Raw genomic sequence first — 14586 nt, forward strand, 5'->3', positions numbered from 1 at the left:
TTTGGACCAATTCATGGTGGAGGGAGCCTCTAACCAGCCCAGTTTGGACCAATTAATGGTGGAGGGAGCCTCTAAACAGCCAAGTTTTGGGAAATTCATGGTGGAGGGAGCCTCTAACCAGCCCAGTTTGGACCAATTCATGGTGGAGGGAGCCTCTAAACAGCCCAGTTTGGGCAAATTCATGGTGGAGGGAGCCTCTAAAAAACCCAGTTTGGACCAATTCATGGTGGAGGGAGCCTCTAACCAGCCCAGTTTGGACCAATTAATGGTGGAGGGAGCCTCTAACCAGCCCAGTTTGGACCAATTAATGGTGGAGGGAGCCTCTAACCACCCCAGTTTGGACCAATTCATGGTGGAGGGAGCCTCTAAACAGCCAAGTTTGGACCAATTCATGGTGGAGGGAGCCTCTAAAAACCCCAGTTTGGACCAATTCATGGTGGAGGGAGCCTCTAACCAGCCCAGTTTGGACCAATTAATGGTGGAGGGAGCCTCTAAACAGCCAAGTTTGGGCAAATTCATGGTGGAGGGAGCCTCTAACCAGCCCAGTTTGGACCAATTCATGGTGGAGGGAGCCTCTAAACAGCCCAGTTTGGGCAAATTCATGGTGGAGGGAGCCTCTAAAAAACCCAGTTTGGACCAATTCATGGTGGAGGGAGCCTCTAACCAGCCCAGTTTGGACCAATTAATGGTGGAGGGAGCCTCTAACCAGCCCAGTTTGGACCAATTAATGGTGGAGGGAGCCTCTAACCACCCCAGTTTGGACCAATTCATGGTGGAGGGAGCCTCTAAACAGCCAAGTTTGGACCAATTCATGGTGGAGGGAGCCTCTAAAAACCCCAGTTTGGACCAATTCATGGTGGAGGGAGCCTCTAACCAGCCCAGTTTGGGCAAATTCATGGTGGAGGGAGCCTCTAAACAGCCCAGTTTGGGCAAATTCATGGTGGAGGGAGCCTCTAAAAAACCCAGTTTGGACCAATTCATGGTGGAGGGAGCCTCTAAACAGCCAAGTTTGGACCAATTCATGGTGAAGGGAGCCTCTAAAAACCCGTTTGGACCAATTCATGGTGGAGGGAGCCTCTAACCAGCCCAGTTTGGGCAAATTCATGGTGGAGGGAGCCTCTAAACAGCCCAGTTTGGGCAAATTCATGGTGGAGGGAGCCTCTAACCAGCCCAGTTTGGACCAATTAATGGTGGAGGGAGCCTCTAACCAGCCCAGTTTGGACCAATTAATGGTGGAGGGAGCCTCTAACCACCCCAGTTTGGACCAATTCATGGTGGAGGGAGCCTCTAAACAGCCAAGTTTGGACCAATTCATGGTGGAGGGAGCCTCTAAAAACCCCAGTTTGGACCAATTCATGGTGGAGGGAGCCTCTAACCAGCCCAGTTTGGACCAATTAATGGTGGAGGGAGCCTCTAAACAGCCAAGTTTTGGGAAATTCATGGTGGAGGGAGCCTCTAACCAGCCCAGTTTGGACCAATTCATGGTGGAGGGAGCCTCTAAACAGCCCAGATTGGGCAAATTCATGGTGGAGGGAGCCTCTAAAAAACCCAGTTTGGACCAATTCATGGTGGAGGGAGCCTCTAACCAGCCCAGTTTGGACCAATTAATGGTGGAGGGAGCCTCTAACCAGCCCAGTTTGGACCAATTAATGGTGGAGGGAGCCTCTAACCACCCCAGTTTGGACCAATTCATGGTGGAGGGAGCCTCTAAACAGCCAAGTTTGGACCAATTCATGGTGGAGGGAGCCTCTAAAAACCCCAGTTTGGACCAATTCATGGTGGAGGGAGCCTCTAACCAGCCCAGTTTGGGCAAATTCATGGTGGAGGGAGCCTCTAAACAGCCCAGTTTGGGCAAATTCATGGTGGAGGGAGCCTCTAACCAGCCCAGTTTGGACCAATTAATGGTGGAGGGAGCCTCTAACCAGCCCAGTTTGGACCAATTAATGGTGGAGGGAGCCTCTAACCAGCCCAGTTTGGACCAATTAATGGTGGAGGGAGCCTCTAACCACCCCAGTTTGGATCAATTCATGGTGGAGGGAGCCTCTAACCAGCCCAGTTTGGACCAATTCATGGTGGAGGGAGCCTCTAAAAAACCCAGTTTGGACCAATTCATGGTGGAGGGAGCCTCTAAACAGCCCAGTTTGGGCAAATTCATGGTGGAGGGAGCCTCTAAACAGCCCAGTTTGGGCAAATTCATGGTGGAGGGAGCCTCTAACCAGCCCAGTTTGGACCAATTAATGGTGGAGGGAGCCTCTAACCAGCCCAGTTTGGACCAATTCATGGTGGAGGGAGCCTCTAAACAGCCCAGTTTTGGCAAATTCATGGTGGAAGGAGCCTCTAACCAGCAGAGTTGTGGGAAAGCAGGGTGGAGGGAGCCTCTAACCAGCAGAGTTGGTGGAAATCAGGGTGGAGGGAGCCTCTAACCAGCAGAGTTGGGGGAAATCATGTTGGAGGGAGCCTAGTATTAGCAGAATTGTGCAACGCTTATGGTGGATGAGTATGAGGATGCAGAGGAATTGGAGAGGTTGAGTACAGACATGGAGTTTCATGTTGGGGTGCTTTACACAGGTGGGCACAAAAATGAAGGCTCTATCCAGTGGTGGTTCATTTTTATCAAAGTGAGCCGGTCGGCACTCTCAGCTGACAGACGGGTGCGCTTGTCAGTGATGATGCCACCGGCTGCACTGAACACCCTCTCAGATAGGACGCTGGCGGCAGGACAGGACAGCACCTCCAAGGCATATAGGGCAAGTTCAAGCCACAGGTCCAACTTCGACACCCAATACGTGTAGGGCGCAGAGGGGTCGGAGAGGACAGGGCTGTGGTCGGAAAGGTATTCCCGCAACATGCGCCTATACTTCTCACGCCTGGTGACACTAGGACCCTCCGTGGCGGCACTTTGGCGAGGGGGTGCCATCAAGGTGTCCCAGACCTTAGACAGTGTGCCCCTCGTTTGTGTGGACCGGTGAGAACTTGGTTGCCTACTGGAGGAACTGCCCTCCCTGCCGCCAACGTCACATGCTGGAAACATCTCCATCATATTCTGCACCAATTGCCTGTGGCAAGCATTGATGCGATTGGCCCTCCCCTCTACCGGAATAAAAGACGAGATGTTGTTTTTATACCGGGGGTCAAGGATAGCAAAGATCCAGTACTGGTTGTCCTCCATGATTTTGACAATACGCTTGTCGGTTGTAAAGCACCCCAACATGAACTCAGCCATGTCTGCCACAGTGTTAGTTGGCATGACTCCTCTGGCCCCACCGGAAAGTTCAATCTCCATTTCCTCCTCATCCTCCATGTCTACCCATCCGCGCTGCAACAATGGGACGATTCGAAGTTGCCCGGAAGCCTCCTGTATCACCATCACATCATCGGACAACTCTTCTTCCTCCTCCTCCTCCTCCTCCTCCTCCTCCATTAAACGCAGTGAAGCGGACAGATGTGTGGACCTACTCTCCAGCTGTGACGGATCGGATGCTATCCCTAACTCCTCTGTGTGATCTGAGTTATCCCTGATGTCAATCAGGGATTCTCTCAGAACACACAAGAGCGGGATTGTAAGGCTCACCATCGCATCCTCAGAGCTCACCCTCCTTGTGGACTCCTCAAAGACCCGTAGGATGTCACAAAGGTCTCTCATCCATGGCCACTCATGGATGTGAAACTGAGGCAGCTGACTTTGTGGCACCCTAGGGTTTTGTAGCTGGTATTCCATCAAAGGTCTCTGCTGCTCAACCACTCTATTCAACATCTGAAACGTTGAGTTCCAGCGTGTGGGGACGTCGCACAAAAGCCGGTGTTGTGGCACATGCAGGCGTTGCTGGAGAGATTTTAAGCTAGCAGCGGCTACTGTCGACTTGCGAAAGTGGGCGCACATGCGCCGCACTTTCACCAGTAGCTCTGGAACATTGGGGTAGCTCTTTAGGAAACGTTGCACCACTAGGTTGAAGACGTGGGCCAGGCATGGAACATGTTGGAGTCCGGCAAGCTCCAGAGCTGCTACCAGGTTCCGGCCGTTATCACAAACGACCATGCCTGGGCCCAGGTGCAGCGGCTCAAACCATATTGCCGTCTCATCGAGGAGGGCATCCCTCACCTCGGAGGCAGTGTGCTGTCTGTCCCCCAAGCTGATCAGCTTCAGCACAGCCTGCTGACGTCTACCAACGCCAGTGCTGCAACGTTTCCAACTCGTAGCTGGGGTCAATCTAACAGCGGAGGAGGAGGCGGTGGCGGAGGAGGAGGCGGTGGCGGAGGAGGAGGCGGTAGAGGAGGAGGAGGAGGGGGGTGTTCTTCTCGTGTCCCTGCCAGGAATGTTAGGCGGGGAGACGAGGTACACCGGGCCAGTTTGGGAAGCAGTCCCAGCCTCAACTACATTCACCCAGTGTGCCGTCAGTGAAATGTAGCGTCCCTGTCCGCATGCACTTGTCCACGCGTCGGTGGTCAAGTGGACCTTTGTGCAAAGCGCGGAACTAAGGGCCCGCCTGATGTTGAGTGACACGTGCTGGTGCAAGGCGGGGACGGCACACCGGGAGAAGTAGTGACGGCTAGGGACGGCATAGCGAGGTGCCGCAGTTGCCATCAGGTCCAGGAAGGCGGGAGTTTCAACAAGCCGGAACGCCAACATCTCCTGGGCCAGCAGTTTAGCGATGTTGGCGTTCAAGGCTTGCGCGTGTGGGTGGTTAGCAGTGTATTTCTGCCGCCGCTCCAATGTCTGAGAGATGGTGGGTTGTTGTAAAGAAACGCCTGATGGTGCCTTTGATGGTGCAGGAGAAGGAGATAAGACAGGACCAGGGGAGGATGAGGTAGAAGTCAACAAAGTGGCGGAGGCAGATGAAGTGGTGTCCTGGCTCGTCCTCTGGAGTGCATCGCCAGCACAGTCAGCAGTGGCAGTGGCAGAGGCAGAGGCAGTGGCAGAGGCAGTGGCAGTGGCGTGAACGGCAGGCGGCCTTTGTCCTGCCGTTGCTGCCTGCCACTGATTCCAGTGCTTGGATTCCAAATGACGGCGCATTGAAGTGGTGGACAGGTTGCTCTTCTCAGAGCCCCTAATCAATTTCGAGAGGCAAATTGTGCAGACAACACTATATCTGTCCTCGGCGCATTCCTTGAAAAAACTCCACACCTTCGAGAAACGTGCCCTCGAGGTGGGAGTTTTTCGGGGCTGGGTACGAACTGGAACATCTTGGGAGATTCCGGGTGTGGCCTGGCTTCGCCTAAGCTGCTGACCTCTGCCTCTGCCTCTAGCTACCCTTTTTGGTGCTGCACCTGCCTCAACATCCACACTACTTTCCCCGCTTGACATCCCCCCTGTCCAGGTCGGGTCAGTGTCCTCATCATCCACCACTTCCTCTTCCAACTCCTGTCTCATCTCCTCCTCCCGCACAATGCGCCGGTCAACTGGATGCCCTGACGGCAACTGCGTCACATCATCGTCGATGAGGGTGGGTTGCTGGTCATCCACCACCAAATCGAACGGAGATGGAGGAGACTCTAGTGTTTGAGCATCTGGACACAGATGCTCCTCTGTTAGGTTCGTGGAATCGTGACGTGGAGAGGCAGGTTGAGGGACAATGAAAGGAGCGGAGAACAGCTCTGGGGAGCAGGGACAGTTTGGGTTATTGTTCTGTAAAGCTTCGGAATTTTGGGAGGAAGGAAGACAAGACTGTTGGGTAATAGGAGGAGAGGAGGCAGAGTCTGACTGGCTGCTGGACAATGTGCTGTAAGCGTTCTCTGACAGCCATTGCAAGACCTGTTCCTGGTTCTCGGGCCTACTAAGGTTTGTACCCTGCAGTTTAGTTAATGTGGCAAGCAACCCTGGCACTGTGGAGTGGCGCAATGCTTGCTGCCCCACAGGAGTAGGCACGGGACGCCCTGTGGCTTCACTGCTACCTTGCTCCCCAGAACCATTCCCCCGACCTCGCCCACGGCCTCGTCCACGTCCCTTTCCGGGAGCCTTGCGCATTTTGAATTCCTAGTTAGAAATTGGCACTGTATACCAGTAGTAAAAATTGTGGGTGCACGTAACCCCAATATATTCTTTGAATTCCCAGTCAGACACTGGCACTATATGGCAGTAGCAAGAAATGAGGGTATTTGTATTCCCAATATACTCTTTAAATTCCCAGTCAGACAATGGCACTGTATACCAGTAGTAAAAATTGTGGGTGCACGTAACCCCAATATATTCTTTGAATTCCCAGTCAGAAACTGGCACTATATGGCAGTAGCAAGAAATGAGGGTATTTGTATTCCCAATATACTCTTTGAATTCCCAGTCAGACAATGGCACTGTATACCAGTAGTAAAAATTGTGGGTGCACGTAACCCCAATATATTCTTTGAATTACCAGTCAGAAACTGGCACTATATGGCAGTAGCAAGAAATGAGGGTATTTATAACCCCAATATATTCTTTGAATTCCCAGTCAGACAATGGCACTGTATACCAGTAGTAAAAATTGTGGGTGCACGTAACCCCAATATATTCTTTGAATTCCCAGTCAGAAACTGGCACTATATGGCAGTAGCAAGAAATGAGGGTATTTGTATTCCCAATATACTCTTTGAATTCCCAGTCAGACAATGGCACTGTATACCAGTAGTAAAAATTGTGGGTGCACGTAACCCCAATATATTCTTTGAATTACCAGTCAGAAACTGGCACTATATGGCAGTAGCAAGAAATGAGGGTATTTATAACCCCAATATATTCTTTGAATTCCCAGTCAGACAATGGCACTGTATACCAGTAGTAAAAATTGTGGGTGCACGTAACCCCAATATATTCTTTGAATTCCCAGTCAGAAACTGGCACTATATGGCAGTAGCAAGAAATGAGGGTATTTATAACCCCAATATATTCTTTGAATTCCCAGTCAGACAATGGCACTGTATACCAGTAGTAAAAATTGTGGGTGCACGTAACCCCAATATATTCTTTGAATTACCAGTCAGAAACTGGCACTATATGGCAGTAGCAAGAAATGAGGGTATTTATAACCCCAATATATTCTTTGAATTCCCAGTCAGACAATGGCACTGTATACCAGTAGTAAAAATTGTGGGTGCACGTAACCCCAATATATTCTTTGAATTACCAGTCAGAAACTGGCACTATATGGCAGTAGCAAGAAATGAGGGTATTTGTATTCCCAATATACTCTTTGAATTCCCAGTCAGACAATGGCACTGTATACCAGTAGTAAAAATTGTGGGTGCACGTAACCCCAATATATTCTTTGAATTACCAGTCAGAAACTGGCACTATATGGCAGTAGCAAGAAATGAGGGTATTTATAACCCCAATATATTCTTTGAATTCCCAGTCAGACAATGGCACTGTATACCAGTAGTAAAAATTGTGGGTGCACGTAACCCCAATATATTCTTTGAATTCCCAGTCAGAAACTGGCACTATATGGCAGTAGCAAGAAATGAGGGTATTTGTATTCCCAATATACTCTTTGAATTCCCAGTCAGACAATGGCACTGTATACCAGTAGTAAAAATTGTGGGTGCACGTAACCCCAATATATTCTTTGAATTACCAGTCAGAAACTGGCACTATATGGCAGTAGCAAGAAATGAGGGTATTTATAACCCCAATATATTCTTTGAATTCCCAGTCAGACAATGGCACTGTATACCAGTAGTAAAAATTGTGGGTGCACGTAACCCCAATATATTCTTTGAATTACCAGTCAGAAACTGGCACTATATGGCAGTAGCAAGAAATGAGGGTATTTGTATTCCCAATATACTCTTTGAATTCCCAGTCAGACAATGGCACTGTATACCAGTAGTAAAAATTGTGGGTGCACGTAACCCCAATATATTCTTTGAATTACCAGTCAGAAACTGGCACTATATGGCAGTAGCAAGAAATGAGGGTATTTGTATTCCCAATATACTCTTTGAATTCCCAGTCAAACAATGGCACTGTATACCAGTAGTAAAAATTGTGGGTGCACGTAACCCCAATATATTCTTTGAATTACCAGTCAGAAACTGGCACTATATGGCAGTAGCAAGAAATGAAGGTATTTATAACCCCAATATATTCTTTGAATTCCCAGTCAGACACTGGCACTATATGGCAGTAGCAAGAAATGAAGGTATTTATAACCCCAATATATTCTTTGAATTCCCAGTCAGACAATGGCACTGTATACCAGTAGTAAAAATTGTGGGTGCACGTAACCCCAATATATTCTTTGAATTACCAGTCAGAAACTGGCACTATATGGCAGTAGCAAGAAATGAGGGTATTTGTATTCCCAATATACTCTTTGAATTCCCAGTCAGACAATGGCACTGTATACCAGTAGTAAAAATTGTGGGTGCACGTAACCCCAATATATTCTTTGAATTACCAGTCAGAAACTGGCACTATATGGCAGTAGCAAGAAATGAGGGTATTTATAACCCCAATATATTCTTTGAATTCCCAGTCAGACAATGGCACTGTATACCAGTAGTAAAAATTGTGGGTGCACGTAACCCCAATATATTCTTTGAATTCCCAGTCAGACACTGGCACTATATGGCAGTAGCAAGAAATGAGGGTATTTGTATTCCCAATATATTCTTTGAATTCCCAGTCAGACAATGGCACTGTATACCAGTAGTAAAAATTGTGGGTGCACGTAACCCCAATATATTCTTTGAATTCCCAGTCAGACACTGGCACTATATGGCAGTAGCAAGAAATGAGGGTATTTGTATTCCCAATATATTCTTTGAATTCCCAGTCAGACAATGGCACTGTATACCAGTAGTAAAAATTGTGGGTGTATATAGCCCCAATTCTATTGCTAGGGGACTTGCAGGGTATTTCTGGGGTGAAGGTGGGGGGGCACACCGTTGGAACGGGTATCGGGGTATATATCGGGTATACGGGAATACACTGACAGTGTATTCCATTCAGGATCCTGGGAAAGCTGGGTTGCGGCGATTGAGCCCGTCAGTGCCACGTTACACTGACAAGCTTCTCCCTGGAATTTAGCTCTTACAAGAGCTGTTGGTTGTCTTCTCCTTCCTATCCTAGCCTGTCCCTGCCTACCCAGAATCTAAGCCCTAGCTAGCTGGACGGAAACCTCCGTCCTCGGTGAATTGCAAGCTCAGAATGACGCGAACCTGGGCGGCGCTGTTCTTTTAAATTAGAGGTCACATGTATTCGGCAGCCAATGGGTTTTGCCTACTTTTTTCAACGTCACCGGTGTCGTAGTTCCTGTCCCACCTACCCTGCGCTGTTATTGGAGCAAAAAAGGCGCCAGGGAAGGTGGGAGGGGAATCGAGTAATGGCGCACTTTACCACGCGGTGTTCGATTCGATTCGAACATGCCGAACAGCCTAATATCCGATCGAACATGAGTTCGATAGAACACTGTTCGCTCATCTCTACTCGCAACCAAAACTTTCTATCAGTATAGCCTCGGCGTGTTGGAATAAACCCACCCAAACACGGGGCAAACACACAAACTCCAGATATTGTCCTTGGCAAGACAACAATGCTAACCACTAATACCCCATTACCCAGAGATAAGCTCTGTAGGCCTGGATGCACAAAAGCACCTTCAACAGTTGTTTGCTCAATGCTTATTGCCAACACCTATTCCTCCCAAGACCTCTTATATACTTGCACGTCCAGTTCGACCAAAAGTGTATGTGTTTATAATGGATAGAGTAGAGTTAAGCTTATCTCCAGGGAGAGCAAAAGAATTGGACACTGAAATTCAACATGGCTGATCCTTCTTTTCCCCAACACCACCTAATGGAAGAGAGTTGTGATGTCCACAATAGATAGTCATCCCAAAATCAGCGGGTTTGGCCAACTTTCCTTTAATGAGTATGGGGTCCTTTAGTTTCTATGTACAGTAACACAATCACTTATGAGATAAGATAAGGATCTATACTCTTCTATGCCACACATATTTTTTGTATAACCCTACCAGTCAACTATTTTTGGGACATAAGAGGATGGTCAATGCTTGAGGTTTTTTTGGCCTGATGTCTTTTGTTCTCCACATTGTTGAAGACTGTCGAAGATGACAGCGATCCATCGGACAACCACTTATCTGACAGCCATCCTATATGAATGGCCACCTTTGGCAGGCACAAAATGTTCTGATGGAAAGTGATGGCTTTTAGACCTGACAATACAGTAAAATCATCAGATTCGTACATGTATTTAGCTACTCAGTCTGGTACCTGGGATTTTTAATGAGAAGAGACTTGATGAAGTTGATGGCCTCGTCCGATATTCCCTCAAACTCGTCCTGTGTGTACTGGATGTCCACTTGTGAGATGTTCAGGAACGTCTCCTGTTTGGTGTCACCCAAGAACGGAGATATTCCAGTAAGCATGACATAGGTAAGCACCCCAATACTCCTGTGGAAAAAAACATAAGAAATCGCACCATGTAGACAACATATCTGCTTCTGAGCAGCTATAGTAGTAATATACGGTATATATAATTTTGGGATAAAAGTAATGAGAGGGTATACTGCTAACGTGATGTTATGAGAAGTACGGGAGTGTATACCAAGATGGACAGTCACCTATATTTATACACTATAGACTCTCACTATGGAGACGGATTGTACTTACCACATATCTGTCGCCGTGCTGATTGGTTCATAACTCAACACCTCAGGAGCTGAAATCAAGAAGAAACCCTATTTTAGTATTCTTCAGAAGTGAAATTTGATTTTACATTTATTGCATTGTTTAATATGTTGTTACCTATAATGGAGTGTGTCTTATTCCACTTTACTACTCACATCAGTAGTGCAACAATAACTAGGCCTTATAGCAACAGATCAACTTAAAGAGATTTTCCTGCTCATGACAGTGATGACAAGAATGGGGACCCCTAAGTTCCATAAGTAGAGTGGTGATACATGATCCGCCACCACTATTCACCATTCCAAAAGACCCATAGAAGTAAAGGGTGCAGAGTCTGGCCATGTGCACTTTAGTTTCATTCACATGGGACACTTAGAGACCCCATTCTCATGGCCATGACTTCCCAGTGGTCTGACTCTAGCAGCAGACATTTATCTCCTATCTTGTGGACTGGATATAAATATCATTCGTTGGAAACTCCTTTACCTTAAGCAGCACGTGACTTCAGATCATAAAAAGCTTATGATTATTTTATCTCAATGTCAAGGGTCTTCCTCTAATATACAGGGATAATGCAGAAAGTGATGTCACAGCACACACACAGTGTAACCATGTCTGGGGCACTCATGTACATGAAGCAGTGTTCTCCATTGAAGTCTTCAAGAAACAACCAAGTACCCTTTACACAGACACTATGGTAGGTGTGCCTAGGTGAATTGGGTAATGATCCCATATGCCGATATTTATGACGTATACTCTATAAGTGTTTCAGACAGAAAGACGTTATAGTTTGGAGAACACAAGCTTGGGTCTCGGGTCGTCTATGTGCACCAGTTACTGGTCCATCTAAATGCCCTAAATGGGTGCCCATTATATCATTTTACATTGCTTCTACTTACCCACATACTCTGGGGTCCCAAGTATCTCTCGCACCTCTTTAATGCTGTCCACCTGCCGGGACAGGCCAAAGTCTACAATACGAATGTCCCCCAGTGGTTTACTGCTAGTAAGTAAGATATTCTGTGGCTGAAATAGAAGAAATTGAGAAAAGAAGATTACCGAGAATGCTACTACATACAGGATAGGGTAGATTATGACATTCAGTCCTATGTGGAATAAGTTATCAGGAATACAGTCACAATGATCTTCTGATCTGTCATAGACACACATGGAGGGTCACATTAGGGAAGTCTGTGATCTTGGACTGCCACTGACTTTCAGAATGACAGGCCTCTACTCAGTAAATCTGACATATTCGCACCAATCTACTTTGGCTTGGATTGTTTTGTCAGATGACTTACAGTACAGAGACCTTCTGAATATCAGTAGTGGGCTAAGATCCCCAATGTGACCTTCTCACGTGTATCTATAGCAGGTCACAAGATCATTAGGACTGATCTTCCCCTTTAAGGCCATAATGTGTTATCCTGTAATCCCACTTCACATGTCAGGCCAAGGTAGGGGTCAGTGACCCCCCCCCCCCCCCCCGTTTCGCCAGAGGCAGGACCCACATCTATTGGACAGAAAATGCAATAAATGTCTGAGATGTGAATCCCCTTTCATGCTGCCTTGTAAAATCCTTGTAAACTGCAGAGAATAAGTCTATGGTGTCCTTACTTTTAGGTCCAGATGGACAACATTATTTCTGTGTAGGTACAAGACCCCCTGCAGGATCTGCCGTATGAGCCGCACAACATCCTTCTCTGTGAAAGCTTCGTCTTGGTCGGCCACACACTGATTGAAGATTTCGCCACCAGCCGCACTAGAAAAGGAGGATTATATATATTAGAATTATATAGATACCAAAAAGATTTCAGTTGTGCAGACTTATAACCCATCTGGCTATATAATGGGGTCTTTCTACTGTAGTACGTCAAGTGGACAGGATCTGGAATCTGATACTGAGCCGGCACATTTATAGGGACGTCAGGGGAGACTTCCTATTTTTCTGTTTGTATAATATTTTAAAAAGCCTGTGATTTTTTTCCAGTTATAGCGCCCCTCTTGTGTTGTGGCCATATGTGGTATTACAACATAGCCCCATTTACTTGGCCTGAGGTGCAACAAGACTAGGCACATCCTATGGACAAGAGTGATGCCGTTTTAGAAAAAAAAAGCCATAGTCATACAATTTCTTTAATAACTGTAGCACCCAACATGCGTCTTCCTAGGGTGCAATCCCATGATTGTTAGCGGTCACCCCTAAGGCTCATGACGGCACCTGGATTTGTAACCTAGAACAATGGCAGGCCCTGTTATCGGGTAGTAATAACACCCTTAGAAACTGTAAAAAGTTTATGATGTGTGCCATCCATATAACAGCAGCAAAACTTGTTTGGCAACTAGGAAATTATCTTCACAAATTGAAGCTCTTATAATAAACCCATTCATAGGAAACCTTACAGAGAATCTTACAAAATAACCTCTGGGAAGCATTCAGATAAAAGCCGCCATGACATCTTCATGGGAGTTGGGTATTTGCAGTCAGGTAAATCGCATTACTTTTCATACACAAGTCACTTATGGCTCCTGAAATCATCTGGCCCCCGGCTATAGAAATCATTTGCTCACCTTCCTGAATGACATTGTACACATGCGATTATTCACGGCAAGTACAGAACAATCCGTACCAACACAAATATACAAGTCAGATCTTGTCACTGGATTTTGCTATGGGCTGTGAGCAACTCTGTGCTTTCTGACAAATTTACAGCTAGCGTACAATATTTTGAGAAATCATAGTCGTCCTATCGTTGGGGTATGTTCCTATGCAAACCTATATGTCTACGTGGCTGACATGTTTATGGCCGGTGAGACAGACCAGTCCATATACCAGCTGAATAGATAAGACAGCTGATTTTTTTTTTTTTGCATTATAATTATTTGCAAAGTTGCTTTATCTTAGACACAATGAAACAATAAAATAGGATTGCAAAGAATAGAAAAGGAGCCAAGTTCATACAAGGCTCTGGATTCGGCCCTTTCTACCTTACCACTATAATATCAAAATAAGCCGTCGTCTTTTCAACAAGAATACCAATTTTTTGGTACAAATTATATTTTTATTCCTTTATCTGCCCCACATGTTAGATTAACACACTGCTCTTCTAACCTGCTGAATACCAGCCATCTCCTTGTTGGGTACAATGGCATTCCTGCACTTTTTACTTGCAGATTTTCTATATGTCTCCCATACGGTATTCTGTGCCGTTACGACTGGAGCTTCCTGCCATGTAAATATTGTAGTGATCACTCTGCAAAGTTACACATCAACCAGGGGTTTCCACGCTCCGAGTCACAAATGTCAAACAAAGGGCTTTCACGTAGTCAGATTCTAGGTGCGATTCAAGGGCAATATAGCCAGAGGACTATAGAACTACTTAACATGCCAGTGTCACCATGGAAAACTGTAATTACCGCTGGAGGAAAGGTGCTGCAAATATTAGCCCTCAATATCCTTCAAAGCCGCTGAACTGTCAGGTCCAAGCCTTTGTAGTTTGCTATTTTGTCTTATACATTGCTGTAAGGAAGAACTTTAGGTCCGCGCCCTCCTGCCTACATACAAAAGGTTCTCGTTGACCAGTTTTTTGATGGTATTTTGATTTTTGACTTATCCTGAAGAATAAGTTATAGACATCATCTAGCAGAGCTATAGAGCTTCATTTCTCTGCCCTTATTCTGTATTGTTGTAAGGATTGTTGGCACCGCGACATCAGCATTGGAAAAGACGCCATGTTTCCTCCCCACTAGCTACGCCCCTGCCCCTATGCCTCTTCATTCATCTTATGTATCTGTTACTAGAATTACCAAGAATTCTGCCCTAAACCTACAAACCAATAAATAAAAATTGCAATAATGTATAAGGGGTCTACATATGTTAGACTGGGGGAGAAAGCAAAGTTATCCAATTAGGGTCAACTAATCCGTATGAGGCCTGACTGTTCTCCGCAGGTTTGGATG

The 14586-nt window shown here is 46.4% G+C and overlaps 1 protein-coding gene across 1 annotated transcript in view; it reads right to left on the minus strand.

The window, feature by feature from the left end:
• LOC142208639 (serine/threonine-protein kinase 17A-like) overlaps nt 1–14586 on the minus strand; it is a 47725-nt gene that overhangs the window by 7268 nt on the left and 25871 nt on the right. The window contains exons 3-6 of the mRNA XM_075277268.1: nt 12244–12388; nt 11526–11652; nt 10609–10657; nt 10210–10389 (exon numbers count right to left, since the gene is read on the minus strand). Of these exons, the coding sequence (XP_075133369.1) occupies nt 10210–10389; nt 10609–10657; nt 11526–11652; nt 12244–12388 (501 nt within the window). The remainder of the gene's footprint in view (nt 1–10209; nt 10390–10608; nt 10658–11525; nt 11653–12243; nt 12389–14586) is intronic.

This window comes from Leptodactylus fuscus, chromosome 6, assembly GCF_031893055.1.
Source record: "Leptodactylus fuscus isolate aLepFus1 chromosome 6, aLepFus1.hap2, whole genome shotgun sequence".
Lineage (NCBI taxonomy): Eukaryota > Metazoa > Chordata > Amphibia > Anura > Leptodactylidae > Leptodactylus > Leptodactylus fuscus.